At 46.1% G+C, this 20,418-nt stretch overlaps 2 protein-coding genes across 4 annotated transcripts in view; one reads left to right on the top strand and one right to left on the bottom strand.

Annotated features, from left to right (window-relative positions):
- COQ5 (coenzyme Q5, methyltransferase) overlaps positions 1-8,526 on the top strand; it is a 41,694-nt gene extending 33,168 nt beyond the window's left edge. The window contains exons 4-7 of one of the 2 annotated variants that reach the window (XM_053588278.1): positions 2,088-2,194; positions 6,643-6,731; positions 7,848-7,959; positions 8,320-8,526. In XM_053588278.1, coding sequence (XP_053444253.1) covers positions 2,088-2,194; positions 6,643-6,731; positions 7,848-7,959; positions 8,320-8,421 — 410 coding nt within the window. In that variant the 3' untranslated portion in view covers positions 8,422-8,526. Of the gene's footprint in view, positions 1-2,087; positions 2,195-6,642; positions 6,732-7,847; positions 7,960-8,237 lie in introns of both variants that reach the window. The other variant, XM_053588279.1, reaches the window with a different exon arrangement.
- A 3,663-nt stretch (positions 8,527-12,189) lies between these two features.
- Positions 12,190-14,937, bottom strand: DYNLL1 (dynein light chain LC8-type 1). Of its 2 annotated transcripts, none has more exons than XM_053588293.1 (3): positions 14,772-14,937; positions 14,423-14,560; positions 12,190-12,608 (listed from the first exon to the last, which is right to left on the bottom strand). In XM_053588293.1, exons 2-3 carry the CDS (start codon positions 14,552-14,554, stop codon positions 12,471-12,473), a joined length of 270 nt encoding a protein of 89 aa, XP_053444268.1. In that variant the 5' UTR covers positions 14,555-14,560; positions 14,772-14,937; the 3' UTR covers positions 12,190-12,470. The 2 variants fall into 2 exon arrangements, with proteins under 2 accessions (XP_053444268.1, XP_053444269.1); XM_053588294.1 differs by having other exon boundaries at positions 14,423-14,561; positions 14,776-14,930.
- Between the last annotated feature and the right edge of the window lie 5,481 nt (positions 14,938-20,418).

The raw sequence follows: 20,418 nt of genomic DNA, 5'->3' as shown, positions 1-20,418 counted from the left end.
AAACTTTTGGGCTCAAGTGATCCTCCAGCCTCAGCCTGCCAAGTACATGGGAATACAATTGTGAGCCACTGTCCCAGCTCAGACTTTAAACTTTCTTCTGCTCACTTTGCTGACCAGAATGAGAATGATAGTTGTAATAGCTAACATAGAGTTGATATGAGGATATAGTAAGATAACCTGTCTAAAGATGTACATAAAATGATAACACGAACTGCCACTTATTATTATTATTGTTATTATTTTTTTTTTTTAAGAGACAGAGTCTTGGGCGGCGCCTGTGGCTCAAAGGAGTAGGGCGCTGGCCCCATATGCCAGAGGTTGTGGGTTCAAGCCCAGCCCTGGCCAAAAACTGAAAAAAAAAACAAAAAAAGAGAGAGACAGAGTCTCACTTTATCACCCTCGGTAGAGTGCCATGGCATCACACAGCTCATAGCAACCTCTTAGGCTTAGGCGATTCTCTTGCCTCAGCCTCCTGAGTAGCTGGGACTATAGGCGCCTGCCACAACACACGGCTATTTTTTTTGTTGTTGCATTTTGGCCCGGGCTGGGCTTGAACCCACCATTCTCGGTATATGGGGCCCGCGCCCTACCCACTGAGCCACACAGGTGCTGCCCTAGATTGCCACTTATTAAGGAGCTAGTAAGCAATAACTATGGTGATATGGTGATGATGTTAGTGTCCTTTGGTTTGTTTTTTTGTTTGTTTGTTTTTTGAGACAGACTCTCACTTTGTTGCCTTGGGTAGAGTGCCTTGGTGTCACAACTCAAGCAACCTCAAACTCTTGGGCTCAAGCCATCCTCTTGCCTCAACCTCCTGAATAGCTGGGACTACAGGCACCTGCCACAATGCCCAGCTATTTTTAGAGATGAGGTCTCACTCTGGTTCAGGCTGGTCTTGAACCTGTGAGCTCAAGCAATCCATCTGCCTCAGCCTCCCAGTCTTGAGCCACCATGCCCAGCTGGTCAAAGGGGATTTTTAAGATTTTTTTTTTTTTTTTGCAGTTTTTGGCCAGGACCAGGTTTGAACCCACCACCTCTGGTATATGGGGCCGGCACCCCACTCCTTGGAGCCACAGACGCCGCCCAAATTTAAGATTCTTGTTAGATACTGCTAGTTTGTTTTTCAGAAAGGTTCTTTTCATTTACCTTTCTCTAAAGGGCCTTCTTTTTATGTTTTATGTCAAATTTCCCACAGGTTGAACAATATTAAAGCCCAGTCTGGATCCTTAGAAGACATAGTCATCCTGATAGGGAGACCCTCAGGTGTTTTCTAAATTTATTGACATAGCTTGGGTCTGGACACTGATACTCTATGATTCTAAAACCAATGTAACGATGCTAAATTCTATACTTAAAGTAATTCATTGAATACTTATGATTCTATGAAGTAGGTATTATTCATTTCATTTTACAGATGAGAAAACTCAGACAAAGTAGTTTATTCAAGAATATACAGGGCTAGGCGTGGTGGCTCATGCCTGTAATCCCAGCACTCTGGGAGGCCTAGGAAGGTGGATTGCCTGAGTTCACAGGTTTGAGACCAGCCTGAACAAGAGTAAGACCCCATCTTTAAAAATAGCTGGGTATGGTGGCAGGCGCCTGTAGTCCCAGCTAATCAGGAGGCTGAGACAAGAGAACCACTTAAGCCCCAGAGTTTGAGGTTGTTGTGAGTTATGACACCATGGCTCTCTACCAAGGGTGACAAAGTGAGACACTGTCTCAAAAAAAAAAAAAAAGTATACAGTTATCAGCCAGGTGTGGTGGCAGATGCCGATAGTAGTGGCTACTTGGGAAGCTGAGGCCAGAAGATTGCTTAAGCCCTGGAGTTGGAGGTTGCAATGAGCTGTGATCTCACCACTGCATTCCAGTCTAGGTGGCAGTGTGAGACCATATGTGTTTAAAAAGAAAAGAATATATAGCTAATAAATACATAGTTAAATGATGAAGCTGGTATTATATCCAGGCAGCCTAATCCCAGGATCTGGCCTCTTAACCACACTGCTCTACTGCTCTACACAAAACAAATTCACCAGGTACAGGAAGTACAGCTACTCCCACTGAGACTTAGAACTACGTTTCTCTTTCAGGACTCATGTGGGTATTAGGAGATGCTGAAGAACTGCCCTTTGATGATGACAAGTTTGATATTTACACTATAGCCTTTGGGATCCGGAATGTCACACACATTGATCGGGTATGAATGGCTGCTTCCTCAGTGTGACTCCCAGGATATTAGTTCTTGTGGAGTAGTTCTCTAGTGAATGAGAAAAAGAGAAAATCTGGGCAGCTCCTGTGGCTCAGTGAGTAGGGCACCGGCCTCATATGCGGAGGGTGGCGGGTTCAAACCCAGCCCTGGCCAAACTGCAACAAAAAAAAAAAAGAAAAAGAGAAAATCCTTAAAAATCTTTTTAAATATTTTTTTTTTTTTTTGTAGAGACAGAGTCTCACTTTATGGCCCTCAGTAGAGTGCCATGGCCTCACACAGCTCACAGCAACCTCCAACTCCTGGGCTTAAGCGATTCTCTTGCCTCAGCCTCCCAAGTAGCTGGGACTACAGGCGCCCGCCACAACGCCCGGCTATTTTTTGGTTGCAGTTTGGCCGGGGCCGGGTTTGAACCTGCCACCCTCGGTATATGGGGCCGGCGCCCTACTGACTGAGCCACAGGCACCGCCCAAATATTGTTTATTTTTAATTTTAATTTAATTTTATTATTATTTTGGGACAGAGTCTTACTCTGTTGCCTAGGCTAGAGGTTGTGCCATCATAGCTCACAGCAACCTCAAACTCCTGGACTCAAGTGATCCTCCTGCCTCAGCCTCCTGGGTAGCTGGGACTATAGGCACCTACTACAATGCCTGGCTAGCTTTTTTATTTTTAATAGAGACAAAGTTTCCCTCTTCCTAAAGCTGGTCTCCAACTCTTAAGCTCAAGCAATCTACCCATCTCAGCCTCCCAGAGTGTTAGGATTACAGGCATGAGCCACAGTACTGGCCAACCTTTTTAAAAAATTTTAAAGGGGGTAGTGCCTGTGGCTCAATGGAATAGGGCGCTGGCCCCATATGCCAAAGGTGGTGGGTTCAAACCCAGCCCTGGCCAAAAACTGCAAAAAAAAAAAAAAAAAAAAAATTTTTAAAGGCTCCAGCTCTTGAGTAGAATGATTATTTCAAGCTTAGAGACCTCAATCCTTTAAATTGGCAATTTTTTTCTGCTCACAAAATTTAAAAGAATCAAAACCCCCAGAGCAATCTCTGTAGAAGTCTTTATTACTTACTTGATACTTAATCATTGGGACTGTTATTTTTTATATATATAGTGTTTTATAGTGTTTATAAATCTCTCTTAAAGATTTTTCCATGTTAGTATATAAAGAACACTGTTCTTGGGCGGCACCTGTGGCTCAAGGAGTAGGGCGCCGGTCCCATATGCTGGAGGTGGCGGGTTCAAACCCACCCCCGCCAAAAACCACAAAAAAAAAAAAAAAAGAACACTGTTCTTCCTTTTTAAAATAACTGAATAGATTCCACTTGTATAGATAATCCATAATTTTACTAGTCTTCCCTTAATTGTTAGTTTGAATGTTTCTCGTCTTGTTCTGTTCAAACAGTTGTCAAAAGACAAAATTACAACAAATTTAGTGTTAAGATAACTTCCTTCTTTCCATAAAACAACATAAAATAGAGTAAGAGTTCCAGTGAGCGGAGCATAAGAGATAAGCTTTTTTTCTTGGCAGCACTGTTTAAGGAACAAAATAAAACTTAGAAGAGGTTGGCTTTATAGTCAAAGGGTGGAAAAAAAGCAGAGAAGCAAAGAATGAAGAGCATATTAATTCTTTCAAAGGTACATTTCTTGTAAGGGGGACAACATAATACAAAAATAACTGATTAGGCGTGGTGCCCATAACATAGTGGTGTTACTGCCCTGGCCACATGCACCAAGGCTGGCAGGTTTGAATCCGGCTCAGGCCAGCTAAACAACGACACCTGCAACAAAAAATAGCCAGGTATTGTGCCAGGGACCTGTAGTCCCAGCTACTTGAGAGGCTAAGGCAAGAGAATCGTTTAAGCCCAAGAGTTTGAGGTTGCTGTGAGCTGTGACAGCACAGTGCTCTACAGGGGCGATATAATAAAACTCTGTCTCACAAAAAAAAAAGAAAAATAGCCAGGCATTGTGGTGGGTATCTGTAGTCCTAGCTACTTGGGAGGCTGAGGCAAGAGAATCCTGTAAGCCCAAGAGATTCTCACTTGTTGCTGTGCACTGTGATACCACAGCGCTCTACCAAAGGTGACAAGTGAGACTCTGTCTCAAAAATAACAACCATAAAAAACAACAACAACAAAAAATAGCCGGTGTTGTGGTGGGTGCCTGTAGTCCCAGCTACCTGGGAGGCTGAGGCAAGAAAATCTCATAAGCCCAAGAGTTTGAGGTTGCTGTGAGCTGTAACACTGTGGCACTCTACTGAGGGCGACATAGTGAAACTCTGTCTCAAAAAAAAAAAAAAAGGAAAGAAAAGAAAAATAGCTGGCTCAGTGCCTGTGGCTCAAGCAGCTAAGGCGCCAGCCGCATACACCTGAGCCGGCAGGTTCGAATCCAGCCCAGGCCCGCCAAACAACAGTGACAGCTGCAACCAAAAAATAGCTGGACGTTGTGGCGGGCACCTGTAGTCCCTGCTACTTGGGAGATGGAGGCAAGAGAATCGCTTGAGCCCAGGAGTTGGAGGTTGCTGTGAGCTGTGATGCTACAGCACTCTACCCTGGGTGACAGGTTGAGGCTCTGTCTCAAAAAAAAAAAAAAAAAAGAAAAGAAAAATAACTGATTAGTTAACATCAGATTACTTCAAGCTACTTTTTGGGGGTTAAGAATTAAAGCAAACAGGGCGGCGCCTGTGGCTCAGTCGGTAGGGCGCCGGCCCCATATACCGAGGGTGGCGGGATCAAACCCGGCCCCGGCCAAACTGCAACCAAAAAATAGCCGGGCGTTGTGGCGGGCGCCTGTAGTCCCAGCTACTCGGGAGACTGAGGCAAGAGAATCGCTTGGGCCCAGGAGTTGGAGGTTGCTGTGAGCTGTGTGAGGTCACGGCACCCTACGAGGGCCATAAAAGTGAGACTCTGTCTCTACAAAAAAAAAAAAAAAAAGAATTAAAGCAAACAGAACCTCATTAACATGCAGATATATATTTAAACAGGCCTGTTAGAGAAATTGGCTGTATTTGTTTCTCCTGATTTTTTAGGTCAGGTGACAACTTAATTTGGGTTTGATGATGTAAAACTTTAGCATGAGAGACTCCATTTTGATTTTTAAACTAGTTGGCTTAGTGTAGAAACTTAGTCTGAAACAGTGGCCTCCTCTAATTTTTATTTAACACAGTGAGTAATCTACATGCATGTCATTTCTATGGTAGAAGCAAGTCTGTAAGATAGTTTTCTTTCTTTCTTTCTTTCTTTTTTTTTTTTTAGACAGGTTGCCCCAGGCTAGAGTGCTAGGCCTTAGCCTAGCTCACAGCAACCTCAAACTCCTGGGCTCAAGTGATCCCCTGCCTCAGCCTCCCAAGTAGTTGGGACTATAAGCATCCACCATAACACCCAGCTATTTTTTCTATTTTTTGTAGAGATGGGGTATCACTCTTGCTCAGGCTAGTGTCGAACTCCTAAGCTCAATCTACCCACCTTGGCCTCCCAGACTTCTAGGATTACAGGTATGAGTTACTCCGCCAGGTGTGGTAGCTCATGCCTGTAATCCCAACACTCTGGGAGGCTGAGGTGGGTGGATTGCCTGAGCTCACAAGTTCGAGACCAACCTGAGCAACAGCAAGACCCCTCATCTCTATTTTTTTTTTTTTTTTTAGAGACGGAGTTTCACTTTATCACCCTTGGTAAAGTGCTGTGGCATCACAGCTCACAGCAACTTCCAACTCCTGGGCTTCGGTGATTCTCTTGCCTCAGCTTCCTAAGTAGCTGGGACTACAAGCACCCGCCACAACGCCCAGCTATTTTTTGTTGCAATTTAACTGGGGCCAGGTTCAAACCCACCACCCTTGGTGTATGGGGCCGGCACTCTACCCATTGAGCCACAGACACCTCCCTAGAGACCCCATTTCTAAAAAAAAGAAAAAAATAGCCGGGTCTCGTGGCTAGCACCTGTAGTCCCAGCTACTTGGGAGGCTGAGGCAAGAGGATCACTTGAGCCCAAGAGTTTGAGGTTGCTATGAACTAAAGATGCCACAGCAATCTACCGAGGGTGACCAAGTGAGACTCTGTCTCAAAAAAAAAAAAAAATTTATCAGAGAATATACATGTGATTTTGGTAAATAATTCCAAACTTGTCCTTCCGTTTGTTTTCTTTTTTATTTATTTATTTTGCAGTTTTTGGCCAGGGCTGGGTTTGAACCCACCACCTCCAGCATATGGGGCTGGCACCTTACTCCTTTGAGCCACAGGTGCTGCCCCTATTTATTCTTTTTAAATGGAATCCTTAGTGCAGCCTTCAGTTTACTCCACCTAACCTTCTGTAGTCACAGGCAGAATGCCTATAGCATTTAGGGTACAAAAAGTTATTTGTGCTATTACAGCTTCCCAATGAAGAATAATACCTCATGGAATTGAGGTCTACTGAGGAGTGTGCCTATTGTTCTTTGTCTTGCACAGGCCCTCCAGGAAGCCCATCGGGTCCTGAAACCAGGAGGACGGTTTCTCTGCTTGGAGTTTAGCCAAGTGAACAATCCCCTCATATCCAGGTTGGCATTGGTTTGTTTGTTCATTTGTTTTTTGAGACAGAGTCTCATTATGTCGCCCTCAGTAGTGTGCCATAGTGTCATAGCTCACAGCAACCTCCAACTCTTGGGCTTAAGTGATTCTCTTGCTTCAACCTCCTAAGTAGCAGGGACTTCAGGCGCCCACCACAAAGCTCGGCTGTTTTTTGGTTGGAGTTGTTTAGCTGGCCTGGGCTGGTTCAAACTCCCCACCCTAGGTCTATGTGGCTGGTGCCGTAACCACTCTGCTACAGGTGCCGAGCCTCTGGTTGGCATTGTTTTGTTTTTTTGTAGAGACAGAGTTTCACTTTATGGCCCTCGGTAGAGTGCCATGGCATCACACAGCTCACAGCAACCTCCAACTCCTGGGCTTAAGCGATTCTCTTGCCTCAGCCTCCCAAGTAGCTGGGACTACAGGCGCCCGCCACAACGCCTGGCTATTTTTTGTTGTTGTTGCAGTTCGGCCGGGGCCGGGTTTGAACCCGCCACCCTCGGTATATGGGGCCAGCGCCTTACCAACTGAGCCACAGGTGCCGCCCTTCTGGTTGGCATTGTTAACAAGGCTTTTATCTTCATTGCCTAGACAAAAGTTTTCTATTTCAAATGGGCAGAAAATAGCCAGTAAGCTATAAACTTTGTAACTCAGAGGTTAGCCAGTTTTGAAAGGCAATAAATACCCAGGCCAGAAGAGTCCCAAACAAGGCCCAAGTTGGTCTACATATACATTTTGTTTGACTCGTGGCATTTTATGAGTCATAAATCAGGCATTTCCTGATTTTTAAATATAGACATAGAGTTCCATAAAGATCTTTATTTCCAACTTCACTTGAGAAGCAAGATACATGGCAACAACCCTGGATAGGCCCATGTTCCTACATGCCGTAGTCAGAGCTGAGTAATAGATCACTTTTCTTCATTCTTGTGATACTGCCTTAACTGTACCTGTCACTACACCTGGCCCACTTCACTTCTTTCAGGTACTTGCTTGACCTCTATAATATTAAGAGATTGTGACCCCAGGCTTGTACCATCTTCTTTTTTACCCAGGGGATAAAAGAGGAGGGTGTTCAGTCTAAATCTTTTACCTTTTTGTTTGCGTAGGCTTTATGATTTATACAGCTTCCAGGTCATTCCTGTCCTTGGAGAAGTCATTGCAGGAGACTGGAAGTCCTATCAATACCTCATAGAGAGTATCCGAAGGTTCCCATCTCAGGTATAAAACTTCTTTTTTTTTTTTTTTTTGTAGAGACAGAGTCTCACTGTACCGCCCTCGGGTAGAGTGCCGTGGCGTCACACGGCTCACAGCAACCTCTTAACTCTTGGGCTTACGCGATTCTCTTGCCTCAGCCTCCCGAGCAGCTGGGACTACAGGCGCCCGCCACAACGCCCGGCTATTTTTTGGTTGCAGTTTGGCCGGGGCTGGGTTTGAACCCGCCACCCTCGGCATATGGGGCTGGCGCCCTACTCACTGAGCCACAGGCGCCGCCCCAGGTATAAAACTTCTATACCATAAAACAAAGGTCCTGAAGTTGAAATCCTGGCAATCATTGCTGTACCTTTCATTCTGTTTTAGGAAGAATTCAAGGAGATGATAGAAGATGGAGGTTTCCACAAGGTGACTTATGAAAGTCTAACATCAGGCATTGTGGCCATTCATTCTGGCTTCAAACTTTAACTCCTTTCCTATCCTAGAGGATGAACAAGTCACATCCTGTTAAAAGTCTGGAACTAAAAGATAATCTGGTAAATGAGACAGCAATAAAGCATCTCTTCTTAAGGATATGTGCATTGGACTCATGTTTTGAATTGACCAATCTTAAAGTAGAAACAAATTCCTGTCACTTTTTTACAGCTTTCATAAGTTGCTGCATCAGGCCTTCTCACAGAATTATTTTTTTGTTGTTGTTCAACTCCAACTAATTTCTCTTGGCTGTCTAGATGAAGCTTAAAGTTTTTATTAGGTGGAGCCTGTAGCTCAGTGAATAGGGCGCTGGCCCCATATGCCGAGGGTGGCGGGTTCAAACCCAGCCCTGGCCAAACTGCAACAAAAAAATAGCTGGGCGTCATGGCGGGCGCCTGTAGTCCCAGCTGCTCGGGAGGCTGAGGCAAGAGACTCGCGTAAGCCCAAGAGTTAGAGGTTGCTGTGAGCTGTGTGACGTCATGGCACTCTACCCGAGGGTGGTACAGTGAGACTCTTGTCTCTACAAAAAAAACAAAACAAAACAAAACAACTTTTAATTTATTAATTTATTTTTTATTTTATTTTTTTTTTGTAGAAACAGAGTCTCACTTTATGGCCCTTGGTAGAGTGCCATGGCATCACACAGTTCACAGCAACCTCCAACTCCTGGGCCTAAGCGATTCTCTTGCCTCAGCCTCCCGAGTAGCTGGGACTACAGGCGCCCGCCACAACGCCCAGCTATTTTTTGGTTGCAGTTCAGCCGGGGCTGGGCTTGAACCCGCCACCCTCGGCATATGGTGCCAGCGCCTTACCGACTGAGCCACAGGCACTGCCCAACTTTTTATTTATTTATTTATTTATTTGCAGTTTTTGGCCGGGGCTGGGTTTGAACCCACCACCTCTGGCATATGGGGCCGGCGCCCTAATCCTTTGGGCCACAGGCGTGCCCGAAGCTTACAAGTTTTTAAACAGCATCGTAAAGATAATTTACTTAGCAGATAATTTAGTAAAGTCTCACTATGTCGCCCTCAGTAGAGTGTTGTGGCATCACAGCTCACAGCAACCTCTAGCTCTTGGGCTTAGGCGATTCTCTTGTCTCAGCCTCCCAGGTAGTTGGGACTACAGGTGCCTGCTACAATGCCCAGCTATTTTTTGCTGCAGTTTGGCTGGGGCCAGGTTCAAACCCACCACCCTCTGTGTATGGGGCCGGCGCCCTACTCACTGAGTCACGGGCGCTGCCCAATTTAGTAAATTCTTAATGTAATAAAAAAAAAAGATAACTTAGTGAAGATAATTTACTTAGGTCTTTGCATGATACTGCTTAGTACCTTTACTTAGCAATATCTTGTCACTGAAAAGTTTCCAGATATAACCACCTATTTACAACTCTCTGAAAAAAACAGTAGCTAAGAGCATTTGATAAATGCTTAGCTTACATTTTTTCAGCCAGTTGGAGCCTATTGGCCTTTGAAATTAACAGGAAGGAGCAGGCACTGAAAGGAACTTCATAAACCATCAACCCAGTCTCATCTCCACAGCAACATGATTTTCTCACATCTGAATCAAAAAATAAAAGTTAAAAGCTGCCAACTTCCCAACAGTAGATATGGACCAGATCAAATTCAAGCAGAACCCCCCATGTATAGCTGTATGGTCTTTAATCAGTTCTAGGGTCTATTACTAGAGATTTATCATCTATTTGGAGTAGGACTAAATTGGAGAAGATAACTGTGTGAAGTCAAATTCCTGTTGGGCTTCAAATAGAAATGTAACCAGGTCACTAAAGAGGGAAAGAAGATAGAAAAAAGATGGATTTTGGCAACATTTCAGTCTGTTTACATAAATACAAACCTAAATTGCCCCACTCACAGTATCCTGTTTATTCCATAGTACCTCATCCTTCTTTCCTGAAGATAGCAGAGGGAAAACTACCACAATAGTAAGACAAATTTTTGTACCTCCTCCCTGAAACTCTCCCAGTCCTAATGTGGGACCCTAAAACCTACTAAGATCCCTAGCATCTCTAGGTCCCCTAAAACTGCAAGTTCTGGTGAAGACCCTGTCTCTTATCAGAAAATAACAAAAATTAGCCACGTGTGATGGTATATACCTATGGTTGCAGCCACTTGGGAAGCTGAGGCAGGATTGCTTGAACCCAGGAGTCTGTGGTTGCTGTGAGGTAGGCTGACAACATGGCACTCTAGCCTATGCAACATAGACTGTCTCCAAAAAAAAAAAAAAATTACTCTCTAGTGTTCTAGCTGTAGCCTGGCTGCTTAGAAATACCAAAGGCATCTTATAGATCCAAAGGAGAATTACATAGAAAAACTATAAATCAGACCCTTCTTGTATTAGTAAATTTTGAAAATGGGTATGGGTTGTTTCACCTTCTGGCACATTTCCTTCTACCTATAAAAACTAAATCTGCCATATTTGCTTTTCTTCCCAAGACTGGCAGTATTCTCCAAATTGGTAACAGGAAACCTTTGATAAAGTTTATCCTTATCCTTTTAAGGAAAAAGCGTCGGGCTGGGCTTGGTGACTCCCTCCTGTAATCCTAGCATTCTGGGAGGCTGAGGCCGCCAGTGGATTGCTTGAGATTGGCTCAGGAGTTTGAGACCAGCCAGAGCCAGGGCAAGACCCCTGTGTCTAAAAATAGCCAGGTGTTGTTGGGGAGGGGAGCTGTGCAAAGAGTTTGAGACCAACTCAAGTGATCCACAAGCCTTGGAAGCCACCTCCCAGGCCACCCCACAGATTATTTAAAAAGCATGGGTAAGTGTTGCTCAAAAACTTTTCTTTCAAGACCTCATTGATTCTAGGCTGGGGAGAGGAATAGCCTGGAGTCCAACAATGTACTTCTTTATCCTTTGTTAAGAGTTTATTTCTGGGTGGCGCCTGTGGCTCAGGGGGTAGGGCGCCAGCCCCATACACCGAGGGTGGTGGGTTAAAACCCAGCCTCGGCCAAACTACAACCAAAAAAAAAATAGCCGGGCGTTGTGGCAGGTGCGTGTTGTCCCAGCTGCTCCGGAGGCTGAGACAAGAGAATCGCGTAAGTCCAAAAGCTGGAGGTTGCTGTGAGCCGTGTGACGTCATGGCACTGGGGGTGGTAAAGTGAGACTCTGTCTCTACCAAAAAAAAAAAAAAAAAAAGCTTATTTCCATTTTATAGCCATAGAAAGTTTCATAAAAGAGTACTACTACACATGCACCAACACTACCTGAGGCCAAAGGCCCAGAACATTCTGCAGCAATTTTTTTGAGACAGAGCCTCAAGCTGTCCCCTTGGGGGCTATGGCATCACAGCTCACAGCAACCTTCAACTCCTGGGCTCAAGCAATTCTGCCTCCACCTCCCAGGTAGCTGGGACTACAGATGCCCACAATGCCCGGATATTTTTTGGTTGCAGCTGTCATTGTTTTTTGGCAGGCCCCGGGCTGGATTCAACCCGCCAGCTCAGGTGTATGTGGCTGGCACCTTAGCTGCTTGAACCACAGGCACCAAGCCATGCAGCAATTTAACAAATATTATCAAGTGCTGATTTTTTTCAGATAGGACTAAAGATTTAATCCTTAAGTTTCTGTCAGGTCTTTTTCAACTAGTGTAACAGCTACAGGGTAGGTAAGAATTAAGATTCAAGAACACTAAAATAGTTTTGTCTACTATATTTTACAGAATTTTACTTAAGGACTAACTCCTACTAATCTGGTCACATAACCAAGTGACCCTCTCCCACCCTCTGATTTAAACAAACTCACACACATATACATCTGCAACAGATTTATTTTTTAAAGGAATGGATTTTGAAAGAAAACATGGGGCAAAATTATGGAATAGAAAATAAATACAAATGTAAGCTGTTTTGCTAATTATTTTATAACCACAACAAACTAGTACAGAGAATACCCTGTACAAAACACAATAAAGGTTCAAAGATCGAGGTGTTCCCTTCACAAGGCTGAAAATTTCAGTCTCTGTTATTTGGAATTTAGGCTGCAGTCCTTATTTTTTGGATGGTTCACTGGGTGTGTGGCACAGTCCATGCTTTTAACCAGATTTGAACAGAAGAATGGCAACTTGGCCCAGGTAGAAGTAGATGAAGTGTTTGGTTTCATGTGTCACATAACTACCGAAGTTCCTCCCCACAATGCAATGCCAGGTGGGATTGTACTTCTTGTCAAACTCCTGGGGAAAAAAGAAAAAACCTGAATTTTAGTGATCAAAGGTAAAAGTCTGCCATTTGCCTCCTAAATCACATCCTGAAGGAGCAGAAAGAACATTAGTATCTGCAAATTCTTAGAATGAAAGAACGTTCCCCAACGCCAAGTCGCCTACATGGTGCATTAATGCAAACATATTTGCATCTGAGTTGCAGAGGTAAAAGGCAGAAAGGTCAGCCTCAAAGGCAGGGTGCTTCTTTGTTATAATGGTAGCTACACGTTCATACTTTCCTTAACATTCATTTAAAATTATTTCTGAAACAGTGCAGTGGCATCATCACAGCTCAATGTAACCTCAAACTCCTGGGCTCAAGCAAACATCTTGCCTCACTGTTCTGTATAGCTGGGCTTGTAGGTGAACACCAGCACGCCAGACTAATTTCTGTGTTTTCAGTAGAGACAGGGTCTTGATCTTGCTCAAGCTAGCCTCAAACTCCTGCCCTCAAAGCAATCCTCCCACATCTGCCTCTGAAAATGCTAGGATTACAGGTGTGACACACCAAGCCCAGCCAACGTTCTTGTTCATTGACAGCAGGTGACGTTAACAGTTGTAGTTTTGTTCTTTTGGGTAAACAGAACTAAATTGCCCTGCTGTATTTGCTATGCACCTAAATATAGTAAAGTGGTTAAAACAGCCTCAAATACCCCAATGGAACCCATTTCTCATCACAAACTTTTCACTGCACTCACCCCTGCATTATGGAAACAAGACTTCGAAAAAGACAAAGTTTCAATTAGCATAATTATACTAAGAGGTTTAATCTAAACTAAATTAAATTTACAGGGGCACTTAAGCACTCCACTGTTCCCATAAAAAATGCTGAAAACAGAATCTGACAAGCAACTGGGCAAATTTTTTCCTTATAATTCAAACAGCCTTCCTCTAAACATAGGTGCTGATGGTGCTAACATATTAGCTGGTCCACTATGATTAGCAAGTTGTAGGAGCAACTCTTCGCTATCTCCTCCACCCCCAAAAGGGCAACGGGGACTAGAATGTGTAGGCAGGGGCTAAAGGTAATCTCTTTATAAAATTCTTAGAAGTCTCTGCGCAAGAACAAAAAACTGTCTACTCTTAGAATAACTGAAGTGAGAAAACCATTTAAATATGTTAAGAGGAGTCAATGTTCTTACAAGCTAAATACACGCACTGCTGCGTTCGTCAAAAACGTATTTCTGTTCCATCTGAAGTCTTTCATCTTTCCATTCTCGACTGGAACCCTTCCACGGCTTCGGCTGCCAGCTCCTTTCCCTTCCAGCAAACATTGCTGGAGAAGTTGCAGTTCTGCCAGCTTTCTATACACTGCCATTTACCCACCACCGAACCCAGCCCCCAGCCCTCACTGCCACCCACTTTCCCTGCACTGCCGACTGACTTCCCGCTGGAAGGCTGGCGAGAGCTCCTTCTGGCCCGCCTGGGAACACCCACGCAGCTCCCCCCTCCGGAACACCCAGATGGATCCTCGGCGCAGGAACCCCATGGAAGCGGGGAACCGCTGCGCCCTGGTCTTAGCTACAGTTGCTAGGTGGCGCTTTCACCGCGCCGAGCTAGGTTCGAGGGGGGGAGGGCGGGGGAGGGGGAAACTTAGGGCGCCAAGGGTCTGGTCTTGCGAGAAGAGCGCATAAGTCATTCGCGTCCTTTCTGGAAACCTCTACGCCCCGAGCCGCCCAGAGAGTGCGGAAGGGTCTTGTCAGGCGCCCTGGGAACGCGATGTTGGAGAGAAGAAACTCCCTTCTCCCAGTGGTGACTCTCCCCGGGCCCCCGCACCCCCTCCTCACCTTCTTGATATGGGCCGCAATGTCCTTTTCTATGTTGTATTTCTCCAACGCCTGAGTAGCGCACTCCACGGAGTCCTGTTGCATCTCTTCCGACATATCCGCATTTTTGATCACGGCCTTTCGGTCGCACATGGTTACCTGAGGGACAAGGCCCGGCAAAGGGTTGAGGAGTTGGGGATGTGAGCCGCGCCCCCAAGGCGCCAGCTCCCCACGCCCGGCCCGCACCACCCGGGGACGACGCCCCCCACCCCACTTTCTCTTCAGGAAGCGAGGGTCACGCGGCAGAATGAGCACTGCAGAGGCGAAAGCGGGTAGCGAAAACACGCCATGGAGCCCTCGACTTTCTCACCGAGGAGAAGGGGCTACCCGACTGCAACGGTCTCCTGAGGGAGGTGCTAGCACAGCTCAAGTCCGGCAACAGATGCGACAGGTACCGAAGCCGTGGCGCATCTAAGCAGCCGCACGCCAGGCGCCGCCGCCTAGTGCTCAGGCCCCGCCCCGTTCCTGCTGGCCCCGCCCCCTACACGGGTCCCTATTGGTGTAACGCAGCCCACAGAATTTTCCCATTGGTCCGTAAACTTAATGGTTCCCTCTGGATCTTTCTCCTGCATTTTGTTGCAGACCACAATGCACCGCTCACGGCGTCGGTTGCCCCGGCAATGGGCCCCATGAGGTGAGGACCCCTATTCGGGAAGGTGGAGTCGGGGCTGGGTCTCGAGGACCACTAGGCTGTTTCGGAGGAATGAGAGAGGACCTTATGCAGGAGCCAAGGGAAGTGTTCCTACTTTCACTGAGGTCGTCCCAGGGTTTGTTCTTGAACGACAAAGTCAATAAGTTGTGTCGCTGGGTGGTGCCTGTGGCTCAGTGGATAGGGCGCCAACCCCATATACTGAAGCTGGTGAGTTCAAACCCGGCCCTGGCTGAACTGCAACAATAAAATTAACTTAAAAAAAAAAAAAGAGTGGCGCCTGTGGCTCAGCGAGTAGGGCGCCGGCCCTATATACCGAGGGTGGCGGGTTCAAACCCGGCCTCGGCCAAACTGCAACCAAAAAGTAGCCGGGCGTTGTGGCGGGCGCCTGTAGTCCCAGCTGCTCGGGAGGCTGAGACAAGAGAATCGCGTAAGCCCAAAAGGTGGAGGTTGCTGTGAGCCGTGTGACGCCACGGCACTCTACCGAGGGCGGTAAAGTGAGACTCTGTCTCTACAAAAAAAAAAAAAAAAAGAAGTTGTGTCGCCCACCCCCTGCGGACTCCCACCCTACCACTGCAGGTCGGAAGGATTCACGAATTCTGACAGAGGTGGCTTCTCCCTTAGCTGAAAGGGTAACTCTGAAGCAAGGACAGCTGTTCACTGGCAAGCCACCTGTGCAGTCGCACAGCAGGGGTCCCAGGACTTGGTTTAATGCTCTGCATTCACATTCTTGAAGCACTTAATTTTTTAAGGAGGAGCCCCACGTTTTTGTTTTGCACTGGGCCCCATTTGTAGTCGGCCCTGCTCTGAAATAATGAACGGAGGGTGTCCTCAAGATTGATGGGGGCTTTGAGTAAAGAGGAGGCCTTCCAAATTATGCCCAGGAGTGAGGTCTCTGCCAGGCCATACAGACCTTCTTTAAGGGGGAGGGGTTGGGGCCGTGGGTGCATTTGGTAGTGTCGAGCCCGGGAAGTGGAGTTGGAGGGTGTTTGTCCAGGGCGGGGTTTCTTGCTCAGATGAGGCGGTCTTTCCAGTGTGGGAGAGTTTCTACCTCTGGAGTAGGAGGTATCCTAATGGTAAGAAAATGGCCTTAGAGGGCGGTGCCTGTGGCTCAAAGGGGTGGGGCGCTGGCCCCATATGCCGGAGGTGGCGGGTTCAGACCCAGCCCTGGCAAAAAAAAAAAAAAAGAGAAGAAAATGGCCTGGCTTAGAAATGTTTCCCTGGCTTAGGGAGGAGGCGCTAAGTAGTTGAAAAAGCAAGGTCTTGGGGGCTAGAGCCATACCTGAATTTAAATACCAGCACTGTTCTTTTTTTTTTTATTTTTATTTTTTGTAGAGACAGAATCTCACTTTATGGCCCTTGGTAGAGTGCCATGGCCTCACACAGCTCACAGCAACCTCCAACTCCTGGGCTTACGCGATTCTCTTGCCTCAGCTTCCGGAGTAGCTGGAACTACAGGCGCCCGCCACAACGCCCAGCTATTTTTTTGGTTGCAGTTCAGCCGGGGCCGGGTTTGAACCCGCCACCCTCGGTATATGGGGCCGGCATCTTACCGACTGAGCCACAGGCGCCGCCAGCACTGTTCTTTATTAGCTGTTTGAACCTCATTTTTTTTTTTATCTGTAAAGGGGAAGGAACTAAGAGTAAAAGGAAATTATTTCATAGGCATGTTGAAAGTATTAATTAATGCATTTGAAGTTCTCAGCATAGCGTGTGGCACATAATATTTAATGACTCTTGTCACTGATTTGTCAATTTATGAAACTATCACAAAGGCCACAGCAAGATTTGAACAACCAACTCTTATATGCCTATAATGTATTTTTGAACTTCTATAAATAAACTATCTGATTAATCATGTAACAGGAAGCTTCCTGTTACACATTTCTGCATTTTTCGTTGCACCTCCTACTCTCGTTACCCCTGACAACAATTTGACCAGAAGGATGTTAACTCCAAAAAGAAAAAGATGGGAATAATGAGAACTTCTTCAGGTGCAACGTTTGCATATCACTTAAATCCATGGCTTTTCCAGCTCCATGTTTCTAATGGTGAGTTGAGATTAGGGGTTTGAGTAGTTAAAATGTTCCTATATGGTGGCTCTCCTGAGGAAGATATGGATTGACAAATGAAGACCCTGAAAATGGCCAGGGTCCTTTGGAAGTGCAAATGACACTAAAAACCACTATGACTCTACCAAGTGGAAACCTTAGAGAAATTTTTCTGAATTACTCTCAAGACTTTTTTCTTTCTTTTTTTTTTTTTTTTGTAGAGACAGAGTCTCACTTTATGGCCCTTGGTAGAGTGCTGTGGCCTCACACAGCTCACAGCAACCTCCAACTCCTGGGCTTAAGCGATTCTCTTGCCTCAGCCTCCGGAGTAGCTGGGACTACAGGCGCCCACCACAATGCCTGGCTATTTTTTGGTTGCAGTTTGGCCGGGGCCATGTTTGAACGTGCCACCCTCGGTATGTGGGGCCGGTGCCTTACCGACTGAGCCACAGGCGCCGCCCACTCTCAAGACTTTTTTCATGCCAACACTGCAACTACTCTTATTTAATAATTTGTAATAATAGTTTATTAATAATATTTTATGTAATAGTGATACTCTCTAAAGTCTATTTTTTTTTTTTTGAGACAGTTTCACTTTATCGTCCTCAGTAGAGTGCTGTAGCATCACAGCTACCTCAAACTCTTGGGCTCAAGTGATTCTCTTGTCTCAGCCTCCCAAGTAGCTGGGAGACTACAGGTCCCCACCACAACACCCAGCTATTTTTAGAGACAGGATCTGGCTCTTGCTCAGGCTGGTTGCAAACCTGTGAGCTCAGACAATCCACCCACCTTGGCCTCCCAGAGTGCTGGGATTACAGGTGCGAGCCACTGAATCAGACCCTTCTCTTTATTTCTTTTTTTTTTTTGCATTTTTTTTTTTTTTGGCCGGGGCTGGGTTTGAACCCGCCACCTCCGGCATATGGGACCGGCGCCCTACCTGCTGAGCCACAGGCGCCGCCCCCTTCTCTTTATTTTTAAAATAAGAACTAATATATCTTGCTGGGTGCTATGGCTCACACCTGTAGTCCTAGCTACTCAGTAGGCTGAGGCAGGAAGAATGCTTGAGGCCAAGTTGGAGACTACCCTGGATGGCATAGTAAGACCTGCCTCCATTTTAAAAAAAAAATAACGAAAATTTTTTATTTTTTTTGAGACTGTCTCAAGCTGTTGCCCTGGATAGGGTGCCATGGCATCACAGCTCACAACCACCTCCAACTCTTGGGCTCAAGTGATACTCTTGCCTCTGTTTTTCTGTTTTTAGTAGAGACAGGGTCTCTATTTTGCTCAGGCTGGTCTTGAACCTGGAAGCTCCACCTGCCTCAGCCTTCCAAGTGCTAGGATTACAGGCATGAGCCACCGTGCTCGACCGCAAGAATTATATTAAACAATGCATGTAAACACCTAGCCAGGATACATTAATGGTAGCTATTGCTATTAGGTATTTTTTTTTTTTTTTGTAGAGACAGAGTCTCACTTTATGGCCCTCAATAGAGTGTCGTGGCTTCACACAGCTCACAGCAACCTCCAACTCCTGGGCTTAAGCGATTCTCTTGCCTCAGCCTCCCGAGTAGCTGGGACTACAGGCGCCTGCCACAACACCTGGCTATTTTTTGGTTGCAGTTTGGCCGGGGGCAGGTTTGAACCCGCCACCCTCGGTATATGGGGCCAGTGCCCTACCGACTGAGCCAAGGCGCCACCCTGCTGTTAGGTATTGAGGCCTTACCATGTGCCAGGCATTTTGGGCACATTATCTCATTCACTTCTACCAGCAGTTCTGTAAGGTAAGAAAGGTTGGTCTCTCCATTACACAGGTAAAGAAAATGAGGTTCAGAGAGGTGAAGTCCCTTGCCTAAAGTCACACTGATGGGAAGTGACAGGGCTGGAATTTGAATCCGTGTCTGTCTGACTCCTATAGTCCCATGTGGTAGATATATATAAATATATATATATATATTTTTTGAGACAGCCTCAAGCTGTTGCCCTAGGTAGAGTTCTGTGGCATCACAGCTCACAGCAACCTCAAACTCTTGGGCTTAAGCAATTCTCTTGCCTCAGCCTCCCGAGTAGCCGGAACTACAGGCGCCCGCCACAATGCCTGACTATTTTTTTGTTGCAGTTGTCATTGTACTTACCTGACCCAGGCTGGATTCAAACTCGCCAGCCTCGGTGTATGTGGCTCGTGCCATAACCACTGTGCTATGGGTGCTGAGCCCCACATGGTAGATATCAATAGAACCTCTGAGCTACACTATTTTCCTAATCAAAGAGATACTTCACAATACAGTGACGTCTCTAGAGACTGTAAGCATCTCTGGCTCCTGGTGGGAACTCCCTAAAAATATGTTGGATAGATGAATTGGTGGCACCTGTGGCTCAAAGGAGTAGGGTGCCGGTCCCGTATGCTGGAGGTGGTGGGTTCAAACCCAGCCCCAGCCAAAAACCGCAAAAAAAGAAAATATATATATATTTTAATTAAAAAATATATATATATATATTGGATAGATGAATGGATGGATGGAAGAAAGGATGGATACTTCAGACTAATTCAGTATTGCTTGAGCAGCAACAGATGCCTCAGACTTGACCCTAGATTGTTCCTTGAATTACCAATTCAATTGGTCCAGAATTACCTTTCCACTTTAGCTATCAGACTTTCCCAGGGTCCTTAGGAAGTCCTTCAGAGTTACCATTAACAAGCAGTCTGAGGGTGGCGCCTGTGGCTCAGTGAGTAGGGCGCCGGCCCCATATACCGAGGGTGGCGGGTTCAAACCCAGCCCTGGCCAAACGGCAACGGAAAAATAGCCGGGCGTTGTGGCGGACATCTGTAGTCCCAGCTACTCGGGAGGCTGAGTCAAGAGAATCGCGTAAGCCCAAGAGTTAGAGGTTGCTGTGAGACGTGTGACGCCACGGCACTCTACCTGAGGGCGGTACAGTGAGACTCTGTCTCTACAAAAAAAAAAAAACAAGTAGGCTGAGAGATTCTTTGCAGGGCCTGCAGCTCTCCCCAGTCACAAGCAGGCTAGAAAGAACATTTGGACAATGGCCTGTGCCATGTCCATCGCTGCCCCAGGATCACTCTGTTTCCAGCCTAGTAATCACTTTTCAAGCTTTTCTCTGGCCTTTTCTTGGACCATGAGCTCTATGACCAACTCATAGTTCCAGCCCTCCCTGCTCTGAAAAAAAGTGTGAAGTGTAACCTTACAGGCTCCAGAGTTGATTCAAGGACCCCTGCCTAGAAAGGAAACACCCCATGGGGG

Source organism: Nycticebus coucang, chromosome 4 (assembly GCF_027406575.1).
Source record: "Nycticebus coucang isolate mNycCou1 chromosome 4, mNycCou1.pri, whole genome shotgun sequence".
NCBI lineage: Eukaryota > Metazoa > Chordata > Mammalia > Primates > Lorisidae > Nycticebus > Nycticebus coucang.
This window is presented reverse-complemented; position numbering and strand designations above follow the sequence as displayed.